The sequence below is a fragment of the Epinephelus moara genome, chromosome 9, assembly GCF_006386435.1.
Source record: "Epinephelus moara isolate mb chromosome 9, YSFRI_EMoa_1.0, whole genome shotgun sequence".
In the NCBI taxonomy this organism is placed as follows: domain Eukaryota; kingdom Metazoa; phylum Chordata; class Actinopteri; order Perciformes; family Serranidae; genus Epinephelus; species Epinephelus moara.
This window is the reverse complement of record NC_065514.1, coordinates 7,586,631-7,601,410: the sequence shown is the minus strand read 5'-3', so window position 1 is coordinate 7,601,410 and position 14,780 is coordinate 7,586,631. Positions and strand designations below refer to the sequence as shown.

The 14,780-nt window shown below is 42.6% G+C and overlaps 1 protein-coding gene across 1 annotated transcript in view; it reads right to left on the bottom strand.

The window, feature by feature from the left end:
* The window catches only part of musk (muscle, skeletal, receptor tyrosine kinase), a 49,883-nt gene that overhangs the window by 17,336 nt on the left and 17,767 nt on the right, over positions 1 to 14,780 (bottom strand). Inside the window, exons 7-12 of the mRNA XM_050052441.1 lie at positions 13,691 to 13,850; positions 13,257 to 13,263; positions 9,401 to 9,664; positions 9,111 to 9,304; positions 8,667 to 8,690; positions 6,891 to 6,979 (exon numbers count right to left, since the gene is read on the bottom strand). Coding sequence (XP_049908398.1) covers positions 6,891 to 6,979; positions 8,667 to 8,690; positions 9,111 to 9,304; positions 9,401 to 9,664; positions 13,257 to 13,263; positions 13,691 to 13,850 — 738 coding nt within the window. The remainder of the gene's footprint in view (positions 1 to 6,890; positions 6,980 to 8,666; positions 8,691 to 9,110; positions 9,305 to 9,400; positions 9,665 to 13,256; positions 13,264 to 13,690; positions 13,851 to 14,780) is intronic.

Sequence of the window (14,780 nt, the reverse complement as noted above, 5' to 3'; positions counted from 1 at the left end):
AACGTAGCACCATCTTGTGGGTCAAATTACCTATGTCAGCATTTACCTTGGTCTATAGGTTGCACCGGTCTATAACCCGCACCCAACTTTTTAGATGAAAAAAAAAGGGAAAAAAAGTGTGACTTATACACCAAGTTTTACGGTAAGTGAAATTACTGAAAAGCAATTCTACAAAAGTTGATTTTTAAAAGTGATTTAAAAGACGAGACAGAGTTTGTGGCCCTGATCTCCTCAGGCAGGTCATTACACAGAAGTGTGTTTTATGATGCATAAAACAAGGCAGTTAAGCAAACATTAGTCAGAAAGAGAGAAAGAGGGAAACTTGGATTGGTATAGGGTTGTATTTTTCTGTTTAACCATTTAAAACCTGAGCAAACTGGCTTGATTTCTTTCAAAAACATGGGAAGACGGCAACAAGCAAAAGAAAAATTACCCAAAAAAGAGAAAATTAAAAACAAGAAAATTAGTGGGGAAAAAAAGTTATTTTTTTCCCCATTTTTCTTAAAATAGATTTTTCTTTTTTTACATCTATTATTTTTTTGCAATTGGTGAGACATTTCTTACCAAGTAGCTCATTGCCTTTTTTCCCATGTTTTTGATAGAAATGGTACCAATTTGTTCAGGGTTCAAAGATTTTAGTACTTGCGAAAGGCAACTGAAAGCAGCACAAGAAAAGTGATGTCTCTCCAGGTTTCGAGGGGTTAATATGGAAAATAGGTGTAAGAAGAGGCCATAGTTCTCAAACACACTCAGACACACTTTTATGGTCCCACTGATGTGTGATGTCACCAAACTGAACTAGTCAAACTAGTCAAATGACCGAGGCCAACAGTTCAGTGTCTCGTATTCATTCCATTTCCATGACTTTTACTTTTCCAAGAAATTTCTGTCTCTTTATCAAAAACTAAGACGACCTTTCAAATATTTTTCTCACTTTCAAAGCCCTGTGTTGGGTCTACGCTAAGGTTACAGTTTAATAACTGCAGAGGGTGTTAAATGTTCTGGAGTGAGGGACATCAGGGGCTGTACGGTTGTTTCTGCAAACGTAGAGTGCCAACTCAAACACTGAACATCTGGTGTCTCTATGTGTCATGAGCTTTAGTCATCAAAAGAGCAACGTATCCCGAGAGATATGAAGTAAGGAGCTGAAAAGGCTGGGTTCGGCACATGTGCTGCTGTACTGTAGCTGAACACGTAGAGCAAACTGTGCACAGGGGTGGCTTCCCGCTGGTGCCAGGAATGTTAAAAACAACATCGCTAAGTGACAAGATGGGTAATTTGTCATTGCCTTCCAAAACAATCCACTCTGATCTGGCACACTTGTTGGCAGGGTGCCATTGTTTACTGGTGTTGCCAAAAACTATTTGGTCAACTTAAACCACTTGGTTTAGGTTGAGGAAAGACTGTGGACATGGTTAAAAGAAGCTAACATTAACTGTTTGACACTGGAGACGACTGTCCACATCCCATCTCCTACAGAGTCCAATCATCCACCAACCTTCCCCTGAATAACAAAGTCACGCTACTTGAGCCTTGCTAATGAGAGAGAACAGTCATTATTCTAACAACACCCAGAGGTCACTTGACAGGGAAAACTAAGGAGATATATATATAGTTAAACACTATTTGCGGCTTATGTAAAGATATGGTGGGGTAATGCTAATAACACCATCCTAACCTATAGGAGGGGGATAGCAATGCTGCAGAAGCGTAACTGTCACAAGGCGGACGTGCTAGTTTTATTGTGTTTGAAAAAAATCCAGACTCAAATCTAGAAAGATTTTGAGTCTGGCCCTCACCGATAAACTGAGGCATATTAACATATTAGCATGATGGCCAATCAGAGCAAAAACTAGGTGACGTATTCATTGCACTAAACCCCATTGGTTTGCCGACCAGTGGGGCTAACTGATATATTATGCTTTTGCCGTATCCCGTCGGCAAAACAGCAAAAACGTCCTTCCTGGAAGCGAAGGCTTCTAGGGCAGTCTGCTGTTCCTCTCTCAAGGAAAAAGATGAGCGTAGTTGGCTTAGCGTTTCTTCCAAAGCTAAATTGAATGGATGCGGTCCTTCGGCAGCTGCCATCTTGGCTGTTTACTTTTCGACTCCTACGGCACAGCGCTGTCCTCATCATGTTACGCCCGCCCAGAGCCCGCCTCTGTCAGATAGACTGATCTGGTCCGATAGGCGATTCAGCGGGCACTGCTCGTCGAGGCCAGATCCCTGTGCAGAGCAAATTCGAATTTGCTAGGGGCGGGGCATCTGTATTTCCAGGTTAGTTATCCCACTCAATAAGTGCCAAATACCTGCCCCTGGTAGAAAAGTCTCTTACAGACTGACAAGGTGGCCACCCAACCAGACAAGACTGTTTTAGACTACAACCAATGAGGTGGCGGAAAGGAGGGCCTTAAGCAACGAAAACATGGAAATAAATATGCCATGGTGTGTCGGAGCGGGACACAGAACAGTATGAGAGGACGGCTCAAGAGGCAGCACTGAAACTGGCACGGAGGAGCAACCAACGGCCACAGCAACAGTGCATCACAACCATCGGACAGAGTTGAGAGGCCCGATTAAGTTAGTATCCCCCTGCTTGACTTAGATATAAGCGGGGGTCGGGTATAGTAAGTTGATTTTAAAATCTGTGTCATCTTGCCTTGCTGCCGTCCTCTTGTGCTGCTTCCTTCGAGCTTCCTCTGCTCTGTTACCGGTGCTACCTTTTAAGCCGTCCTCTCAGCATTGTCAGCACTGTTGCCCTTGTTAGCACTGTTTGTATTATTAGCACGGTTAGCTACTAGCTCAGCCACCTCCATGTTGACAGCTGTGTGCAGACAATTCAATCTCAAACTCTGAATCATAGATATGAATGTTGCATACAGCTCCTTTACACTGATGATATAGAACACCCTAACAATGACTCAAGTGGCATATCGTCTACTTTATTAGTGGTGTTCTCAACAGTCTCTGTGCCAAAAGGCTGAATCAAAGTTTGGCTGCAGTATTTCTGACTCAGAACACACAAAAAGCACAAAATAGGTCCCTACTCACTCAACACGTACTGTATGTATGCTGTACTGCGCATATGTGCTGACCATAAATGTGGTTTTACTACAGAGGGCAACATATGACACGTGGAACATTAGAGTTTGGGGCTCATTTCCTGCAGGACTCATACATGCAGAATATTTTATATCAGCTATAAAGAAACATTTGCTTAAAACATCTGCTCTTTGATGCGTGAAAGGTAAATGATGACTTTGGACCGAACCTGCACTGAATGATCCTGCACCGTGTTGTTTAGAAAAACGACACTGACTGTGCGGAGTATTAGGAACAGCTGCTTCTCTGGTGACTCTAATGGACCAGGTAGGCACGTGAAAGCTGCTGTATTGTTTCTACTATAAATCCACCATCAGGTATCATACAGGGAGCATGGAATGGGCGTGAATCATGTCAGAGGAAGATGTTAAAGGTGGAAGTTCATGGCATATCTACATTTTTCTCCACCTCCAGCTCTGCTTTGCTCTAATTTTGCGCACATAGCTGTATTCTGTGTGATCTGTGGCTATTAATCAGTATTTGTAGAACACAAATTCCCAAAAAGAAGATTCCAACTCTGTGTGTCTACCTCGTTTTGTTAAAACAACAACAAAACAAAAACCACAAAGGCTATTTGAGTTCACAAAAAATGGTGCAATCATTGCTCTCTGGCAGAACTGCTCCTCCAGACATAATCCCAATCATGCTATCATTGTACTTACAACAGGAAATGAAAGCTTTGATGCAGGCCAGGAACTTAAGCATCATCATCAACATATTCCCAGCATGTTTAACAGACTACCTTTTAGTTCATGTTTAGCCAACACATCATTTCATAGAATTAGAGGGTGCTTTTTTCCTGGAAGTAGCACATGCTGCATTCTCACAACCTGATGTCACTGGAAGGTTGAGTAATTTAAATCCTGATGTTGGTGTAGGCCGCTGGTTCTCAAACTTTTTTCAAACATGACACCCCGAGCCACTCTGCATGCTTATGTGTACGCAGATGGCCATCCGTTTGAACTGTTTTAGATTTCATGTGTTATATTAATGTTACGTGAAATCATGTAAGCCCAGTCTTAACCACTCAGAGTAAAACCCAACAGGTACAGCAGGTTGTCCACTAATCTGAAGATTGGTGGTTTGACCCCCATGTCAAAGTATCTCTAGGCAAGATATTGAACTCCAAATTGGTCCAGCTAGTTGTGCCATCAGTGTGTGAATTCATGTGTTTAACTGATGAGAAGGTGGCACCTTGTATGACAGCCTCAGCCACCAATGTATGAATGGGTGAATGTGGTATGTAGAGGCAAAGCTTTTTGAGTGGTCGGAAGACTAGAAAGGTGCTGAACAAATGCAAGACCATTTACCATTTTCCTTAGATTTATTTACCCTGTGACACCTTTTTATCACTTGCTCTGATCATCAGTATTTTTCTGCCTGCTGAGCATCATTTTCATTCAGTTCATTCATTCTCCTAACTGCTTATCCTGTTAAGCCTAGTTCACATTACACGATTTTCACCGCGATTTTAACGTCGCAGAGGATCTTGAGAGCCACCTTGGGTCGGAGGTGAGTCGGCAGATAGTCTGCCACGACGAGTCCTCATGTGTGAACAAGCCTACGAGCAAGTCGTCCCCTCATCTGTGACTGGTTATCTGGCATGCTAGAAAACTGGAGAGGTGTGACACGACTCTCCAACTCTCAACTGACAAAGAGCATCAGCCAATGAGAGGCAGGATACGTCCCTCGTCAGCACGCAGGAGGACAGAAGAAATGTGAGGAGGACAAGCCGCAGGGTTGCCAGGTCTGCTTATTAGCCGCGACTTTGGGCTTGATTCTAAACATCACCTTTCTCTATATATATATCCGTCTAATAAGTTCTTTAAACGCATGATAGTTGCTTCTTTTGGGCTTGTTTCCATAACACTGGTTGCTTGTTTCTCTCCCAAGATCTGGCAACAGTGACAAGCCGGCAAGCAACAACAACAACGGTGGCGTCCACAGGATCAAGGGGAGCACGTTGTGTTTGGACCCAGGATAATAATGAATATCCATGTCTTTACGATGTGTCGTCTCCAAGTTTGGTGACGTCATCGCATTATCTGGGGCTCTGTTGGTGAGGGCTCGGTGGAGAAATCTTGTGGTGTGCACACACAGGTCGTAACGCAGTTGGCAAGACTCCCGCTGACAGAAACACACGTCACCAGGTGTGAACACTCAAAAGATTCCGATAGTCTCCGCAACGCAAAATCAGGGTGAAAATCGCGTAATGTGAACTAGTCTTTAGGGGTCGCGGGGGGCTGGAGCCTATCCCAGCTGACATTGGGCGAGAGGCGGGGTACACTCTGGACAGGTTTCCAGACTATCACTCACACTCACATTCAGACCTACGGACAATTTAGAGTCACCAATTAACCTGCATGTCTTTGGACTGTGGGAGGAAGCTGGAGTACCTGGAGAAAACCCACACTGACACAGGGAGAACATGCAAACTCTGCACAGAAGGGCTCCCCCACCCCGGGATTAGAACGCCCCACCTTGAATTGTCATATCAACTCAGAGTCATTTTGGAACAATAGGTTCTTGGTTTCAGACAGTGGTAGACAAAGAAGGTTTAATCAATTTTGGCAGATTTTGCCAGCTGTAGCTAGCTAGCAAATTATGCTAACGTTAGCTTAATTTTTTGGTTAAAAATGCTGCCTTTGGCTGACTTTTTCATGTGTCATGTTGACACCTTTTTATCCTGGAATGAGGACTTCAATCTGCACTTGACAGCTACATGAATTGTGTTGCAATAAAAGAGCCGGACACTCTGGTATAACATCCAGGACCTGGTCTAACCTAGCGGAGAAATACTACAAGGTGGTTCTGCAAGTCATGAAAAGGGCTTTTTATGAACGTAACCTCAATCCCAATAGAATAATGCAATATGAAACACTGCAAGGTATTATGTGCTCTCATGTGGACGTGGTTTGGAACATGAAGCTGGTTTGTGAAGTGAAGGTGGAAGCCAACACTGGAGAGAAAGAAAGAGACAGAAAGAAAGGAGAGAAGGAATGCGCTAATATTTGTGAATCATATCAGAGAGCAAAGGTTCTCTCAATTTTATATTTTTCTGTATGTGTGTGTGTTAGTGATGAAGTCTGTGCAGCATATGCGTGTGAAAGCTAATTGCTTCCAGAGGCAGGATGTGACATGATGAGCCCCTCCCTCTCTGCTGACCTGGCACACACACACACACACACACTGCACAGGAGAGTAGTAACAGCTCACTCTAACAGACTCTCTCACTGAGCAAAGCCATAAAAACATAAAGAGGCTTTTGGGCCACAGGGCCTGTGTGTGTGTGTTTGTGTGTGAGTGTGCGTGCATGTGTTTGCACTTGTAAGCACTTTTGTGTGTTTTTCTGTTTCTGGTTAGAGGCCAGGAATGTTTGATATAAAACTGAACATCCACACACAATATATCAGTCACACTTTGCTGGTTTAAATCTGCAGGAAACGTAAACTCTTGGATTTATAAATACAGGCATTAATTGTGTTGGCGTCCTCGCTATCTGCGCCCTTACACGATATCAACACTGTTCAACATTTCCCCCATAAACCCCTCAACTTCTTCCATCTTCATTTTGTGGTGATTGTGACCCACAGGTCATTATGAAACCATTCTTTTAAACACTCGACAAAAGGACATGAGGACATTCCCATAAGCAGAGATTGCAATTATTATCTACATGTGGTTATTTTGTATCTGCACTGCTTATTTGAGTTGCATATATGTTCGACATATTGTGCAGTGATGTGACATCATCCCTTTAGAAACATATACACACACACAAACCACATTACCTGTTGGTTCCATGACTGACACGGTATCCCAGACCTTGTCACATTCACGCTGCCTTGATAGAAACGGCCTCTGTCATTGTAACATGTCGCTGTTGATACCAAACAGAAAGGAAACAGGATTAAGGTGTTATTTCGACTTGTTGACATATTGACGTCATACTGTTACCCACGGCAACAACAAGCATGGTTGCAAGCGAAATTATTACGGACTCCGTGGTGGTTCCAAAAAGAGGAGCAGCTTCAGTAGTGTGGAATAAACTGTGGCGTCCTGATTGTTTTATTAACAGCCCTGGACTTCTCAGACTCTTTTAGTGACTTAGGGGGTGATCACACAGAAATGAGACGCTAGAGATGCGGACACTTCAAAGACGCTTGAAACGCTTATTCAATGCACGCTAGCTATTGGTGTCTGACACTCAAAAAGTTGAAAATATTTTAACTTCTCAGCGTCTACGCGTGTCTAAAAACGCGCGTCTAAAAATAAGCGTCTACAAAAACACGCGTCTAAAAAGACACTGGAAAAATGCCCGTCTAAAAAGACGCTTGAACGCCAGTCAGACATGCCGTATCATAGGAAAACAATGGTTTTACTGGCGTCGCATTTCTAGCGTTTCATCTCGGTGTGAACGCTCCCTTACTGCTCAGAGGGAACCCATTCAGCGGCTCCTCTGGCAGCAGCACAGTGTCTCTCCCTCTCAGCTCATGCCATGCGTCGTCAAGTATTTTGGAAATGTAAACCTACGTGCCGCTTACAACTCGACAGACATCTAAATATATGTAAATTGCGATAGTTGTGGTATCATAACAGCCTGTCACAGGTTACAGCGTGATGATTAGAGGAGAAATGGCAGAGCATAAAGACTGTCATTTAGGGTTTTACTAAAAGAAGGAAATCACCTGTTGATTTATATATATATATATATATATATATATAGATCCCAGGAGACATTGTTTGTATTTGAGAGCTGTTTAAATGTGTAATTTGTTGTAGATTTTACTGAGTTCAAGTGTTAATATTGTGACAGAATCTGAATCTCACTCTGAGTTACTGTTGTTGTTCACAAACTAAAGAAATGAGAGATCGTTTTTGTTTAGTTTTACTGAATATTTGAAGCAAACTGTTGACATGTAAAACTCTATCACTTATTTTGTTTCATTTTTCTGTTTTCTTAAATTAACAATACATACCGATTTGTCATATCATCAAGATCAAAAACAAAAATACCTTGAAAAAATCATGATATTATTTTAGCGTCATATTGCCCACCTCTATTTGCAGAATTACGAACTGGGTGTCGAGGGTGATGATCATGGAAAAAATGCTGTATTTAGTTACGGCAGATGGTGATACAGCCTCTGGGGGCAGACCCCCGGATTTTTTGGCATTCTGGTTTGATTTGGGCGGAGGAGCCGAATTTCCATTTCCGACTTCCATTTATATATAAGTAAATATGCTGAACCATTGCGATGGATTCAGAGTTTGCAGCGACGCCAATTATGTTTTTGGTCCAGCACCCACCCTCATACGGGGTAAGATGTGCGTGTTGTTTTTCCACTTTTGTTTGAAATGGCCAATTATTGTCTTGATTCTTCATAAAAATTAAAACAGTTTGTTTTGTTGCTCCCAGAACACTGTGACATATATTAAACTGTATTTGCTGTTACCACCAGTAACTGCAGGTGTCGCCAAATCAACCATTTTCCCAAAGTTTGCACTTTAATAAATGATGACTCATTAATACAAATACATTTTTGTTGCACACTTCTCACACTTACTTGTAATCTGATCTTGCTTGATGTCTGAAACGTAGAGAAGAACAGATTAAGTGACCACAGCTATTACATAATCTGACGAAAACATACATCATGGAGGAGTCAGTACAGTACCGGAGGTCAGTTCAGTACAGTTAAGATTATATTACAGAGCAAAACATATTACTCTACTACGCCTAGATCCTTTAGAGCGTACTCCACACGCACACGCCTGCAGCTGTATGTTTTGGCTCGGCGAGTCAGGCCTTCTTAATGACCTCATCAGTACCAGTGACCTGCAGTGTAGCAGGCCGGGCTTTATTTGGCTGTAAGTGACTCCTGCTTTTCTTTTACGTAACACCCCATTTCCTTTCTGCTTTCATGCTGGATGGCTCAAGCTGTTTCTGCAGCACTGAATTCACATTTTGAATAATGTGCTTGTTACTGTCTCAGTAAGATATACCTTACCTACAAAGGGGACATGTGTACAAGCATCAGGGTCTGTGTGAAGGCTCGGTAAGGCCTGACAGTTTGGCAGCAGTGAAGTGGGAGTGTGTGACCCAGTGACAGAGCTGAAGATGTCAGGCTGGACTGAACTGCTGCTCTCCAGCACCAACCACTCCTTATGGCAGTACAGCTCTTTCACCGCCAGGCAGTGTTCTCTGTTTTGTAAAGGGGGGAACAAATAGACATGTGTAAGTCATTTGAATACTGTTCTAATAAAGGAACACAAAGGGAATCAAAGACACGTATACTACCTGCAGACAGGTTTAGGGGCCGGTCCTAACCCTGATGGGTTGCAGTCAGGGAAGGAGGAGTGGCAGAGCAGTGAGCGCACCGCGGGGCTACACAACACACTGAGTCCTTCCAGCTCCGTCCACCAGCTCTGAACCAGGTACTCCTGCATGTCCTCGGGGTCCGACAGGGAGGAGTTAAAGAAAACCAGCAAGTCATCTCTCAGAATGGTGCGGCACACGTCTCCACGATACGCACTGCAGTAGCCTGAGACGCCCTTGTAGAGTCTGTGGGTAGAAGACACACACGAATAGTCCTCCAAAACACAAAAGGCCCTTCAGCTATAGCAGAATTTCTCTAATAAAGTATGGCATAATTCAAGTCATTGATATTGACTTAACTGGAGCAAAAATATTCTGGGAATACATCCTGCTTGGCCCCAGCTTTACATTGTACAGTATCAGCTTGGACGTTGCTTTATTAACATCTCATGTAGATTTTGGCTCGGCTGGCTTAATTTTTTACTGGCAGGTGTTTGAAGAAATTCAATAAGGAAAGAGCAGTCATGCCACAACTGTATTAACTTGTCAAGCAGCTAATACGGTCTAACGATTAATAGATATAAAATATTTTTCTAGGTATTACAGCTGTGACTGGAGGCATTATGTTTTTGGACTTTTTGTCCTCTTGTCTGTCCGGTTCTCATGGACGAGATATCTCAAGAGCGCCTTGAGGGAATTTCCACAAATTTGGCACAAACATCCACTTGGATTCAGTGATGAACTGATAATAATTTGGCGCTCAAAGGTCACTGTGACCTCACAAAACATGTTTTGGGCTATAACTCAAGAATTCATATGCTGATTAAAGTTATTACACAAATGTCTAATGGGATAAAAGTGATGAGGTGATGACAGCTTCACTGTGACATCATAACATTCGGCAAAAACACATTTCTGACCTCCACTTAATGTCATATCTCAAGAACAGGAGCAGAGACATTTGGTCAGACGCTGAAATGATGACACTAATTTTGACTAAAACTGTCGTGATAGTTTAGTTTAGTTGACGATGTGTTTGAAGTATCCATATTTTAGCGTGTGTAGCTTCTTTGCAGCATCATCCATATGTGAAGCACCATCTACTGTCATGACTCTGGACAAACATGGGTTCAAACTGCAACTTGACTGGTTTCCAGAGGTATGCAAATGCAAGGCGGTCATTGTAGTTCTTATTTATTTGTATGGAGGATACACAGACATGGCAGTAATTCTACAAGGGAGACAAGTTTGCTAATCCATTATCTTAAAGGGATAGTGCACCCAAAAATGAAAATTCAGCCATTATCTACTCACCCATATGCCGATGGAGGCTCTGGTGAAGTTTTAGAGTCCTCACAACACTTGTGGAGATCCCAGGGGAGAGGAGGTAGCAACACAACTCCACCTAATGGAGGCTGACGGCCCCCAGATTCAAACGTCCAAAAACACATAATTGAAACCACAAAATATCTCCATACTGCTCGTCTGTACTGATCCAAGTGCAGTGCACAGAGAAGCAGTTAGAGCTGCAGGCTACAATGAGGCTAAAAACAGAGTTCAAATGACGTTTTTCCAAACAAATTTTTCTGTTGGGGCTTCAGGACAGTTGGATCACTACAGACGAGCAGTATGGAGATATTTTGTGGTTTCAATTATGTGTTTTTGGACGTTTGAATCTGGGGCGCCGTCAGCCTCCATTAGGTGGAGTTGTGTTGCTACCCCCTCTCCCCTTGGATCTCCGTAAGTGTTGTGAGGACTCTAAAACTTCACCTGAGCCTCCCTCGGCATATGGGTGAGTAGATAATGGCTGAATTTTCATTTTTGGGTGCACTATCCCTTTAAACCCCTTATCCGTTGCAGAGGACTGAAGCCCGATAACAATGGCCGTGAGTTAAGTAAACCCTGAACAGGTCACATACTAATTTGTATGCGGTAGTCCACATTAGCAAAATATCCAAACTAGATCTAAATAGAGTCAAGTTACTATGCAGAGACCTCACGAGGAGTTTTCAAGGCAACTCATTGCTATGCTATGTATGTAGGGCAACACATTCTCACTCCGACCTTTTCACAAATTGACATTTGGTCATGAACTTTCCACGTCTAGATACGACGTGCAAGGTACCCTGGATGCGTTGGTTGACGTTCTGGGATGCCCTGTCAAGTTCTGCCTGTTACATGCATTGTCTTCTTTCAAGATACACTTCCGTTTTCACAGGAAATTAACTGTTTTCATACAGTCTCTTTCAAAATAAAAGCACTACGTCAGTACAACAACGCAAATTGACTTTTTTTTTTAAATGCACATGGTTGGGTTTAGGCTAAAATAACAGGGGTTTGGCTTTATAATCTTACTGTACGCATCCATCACTCTCCCAGGTGAAAGTCGGTGTTTCTTGGACTCATCCACCACGACTTTCACTGCCTTAATTTTTGTTCTTGTCCTGCTGCATTTCCCCTGATACGCATCAGACGTTGTTCAAGTGTACAGGACTGGCTGCGAATCATGCCGATGTTAAAGGACAGCTTTTTTTGTCGGTGTCTGACGCCGCAAGGCACTGCCCAAACACCAGATTTCAATAACTTCGGAATTAGACTGGGCTGGTAGGGCCTATACAGTAACCCAGGAGTACTGAAAATGGCGACATGTGTTGCCTGTGGACATTTACAGTAGTTACCCCTAAACACAGGGCAGAAAGCTAATCATGGCACTGAACTTTGTCTGTAATAATACTGCCTGATCCATGTGAGAAATAGATCCTGAATGGGTCCCCAGAGTAATCAGTCTTTTACTGCTTTAGCAAGTTTAACTAATGAACTTGTGCAGAGGTGCGTGCACTTCAAAAAGGAAATGGTCTGAATCTGGAATATCTTCTCTTCTATCTAAATCTTCCAGATGCTGATCACAGAAAAGGTTGCAGAGAGTTCATATGAAATCGCATCCTGTCTGTCTGCCTGCTGGACTTAAGTCTGCTCATCTGCTCGTCCTCCAGCATGATCCACATTTCTCTCCGTCTGCCTCACATCTATGCTCTCTGCCTGCTGGCCTGTCTGACAGTCTTCACTCCAGTTGTCTCCCTGCCTGTCTGTCTGTAAACTGCAACACTTACAAACTCCAGATGTCGCCTCTTGGGGAAGTTGATGCTTCAGCAGAGTCAAACCATCAAACTCAAAGCTGACCTGTAAATCTATCAACTCTATCATCCCACAATGCCTCTCTACTTTTTCTCCATGACTCTCGGTTTTTACATTCTATAAATATACGGTCCAGATGTGCCCATGACTTGACAAACATTTAAGATTGAACCATTAGGCCTGATCCTACGACCTGCAATCCACTATCTCTTCCTTTATTCTTCCATCAGAAATTCTCATCAGGCTGATCCCAAGGCCGACATTCTCTTTCTCCCTACCCTTCTTTCTGTATCTCCCTTTCTCTCTCTCATCGCAGTTACATAGTCCAGATGTGGTAACTGGAGTTCAGCAAAGTTCAGATTCAGCTCACACCATATGGGTAACTGACAGACCCACTCCCTCTTGGCATTGAAGGTTTATTGCCAGAGCTAAAATGCATATTGTCTACTGCAGACCCAAAGGAAGCAACGGCACTTAGGTTTTTCAAGCACAGTGCAAACACAGATGGTTATGGTGCCCGTATAGAATTCAGTGACTGTGTGCGGTGTCATTTTTATGATTCAAGGTGGTTCGACTGGAAACACACATTCAGGTATGCGTGCACATGCAGTCACATATCGTCATGCACTGAAGAGACGAGAGGAGAAACATTTAAGGACAAAGGATTCAGATATAGAAAGAAGGTATAGACCATTTCTCTTACCTCCACTCTACGGGGAAGTGACAATATCCCGAATTTGTTGGTTGGAGAAACACAAGCAGGAGAAAAGGGCAGAAGAGAGGAGGAAAAAAGACAAAAATCAGTCTCATAAGGAAGAGAGAACCAACCATTGTGCTTCTCTTACTAACTCATATCTAGCTGTGAGGAGACTGAGGGACAACCAGGTGGAGGGACAGTGTGTGTGGTCAGGGGGGAATGGGTGTGTGTGTTTGTTTTAGGTGACTGTGGGCGAGTGTGGCTGAGGTATCAACCAAATGGGGGGGACAACAAACAGCTGAAGCCACAAAAACACAACTAATATAACTGGCAGCTAACCTAACCCCCTAACACACGCAGATGGAAGAGCGACAAGTATGTTTGGTATTTGTTTCCTCTCATTTTGCAGAGTTGAAAGAAGGTAAAAAAGGTGTCCCTACCTGCGACAGTGACTTTAGCAGTTGCCTTGACTGTGTTGGCTCCAGCACTGTGCTTGTTGGAGGCCAGACAGGTATACAGAGCCGGCTTATTCACCGTCACTTTGAGAACGGACAGGATCACTTCACCTGTCAAAGTCTCTTCGACGGATGCGCCTGAGATCTGGGAAACAAAAAAACATTGAAAGCAAAGAAACAGCAAAAGTCAATGTGAAAGACCGAATTACACTTTTAAAAAAATACACCATAATTATATTTTTGTCCACTTGAGGCAGCAGAGCAACCTGAAATCAACTCTGACATACTATATTGTCTTGTAAAGCTGTCATGTCATCTGTTGGGGAAATGGTGCATATTTGAACATCCAAGTGACACAGGGCAACTTTAGAAGTCATTGTGAGTCATCTCTCTGCCCACTTGATAAATATTTAATAGTCACTTGCCCCTTTTACTCTGACAGTGTGCTACAGGGCCACGATGAAGTCCCTTCTTTATGCCACTTTTGGATTTTTTTTTACATAGAACTAAATAATGGCAGCATCATGCCACTCCAGTGACGGTTTAAAGGCGGGACAACTCTGTCCCCCCACTCCGCAAATGTACCTTTTGTAACATAACAGCGTGAAATTTCCACCTAAATGAGACAGTGTAAAAGGAGCTACTGTTACTATCCAACATTATCTCATCCCTAGTGGTCATATTTTGATACTTGGACAGCCCCCAGGGTCACTGTATAAAGCAGATCTTGACACAGAAGGGGTTGGCACAGGGCTGTAAGTATGGATATTGCAGGCAGTGCAGTTGCACTGGAGCGAATGATTTAGATTGCCACCTCAGAAACACACCTGCTATATGCCCTCAAAAATGCAAACACATCTCCATCATGATTTTAATTTAATTTAATTTAATTTAATTTAATTTAATTTAATTTAATTTAATTTTATTTTAATTTTTTTTATTTTTGTATTTTCTTGAAATTAATCANCATCTCCATCATGATTTTAATTTAATTTAATTTAATTTAATTTAATTTTAATTTTTTTATTTTATTTTTGTATTTTCTTGAAATTAATCAGTAGCAATCTATAACTAT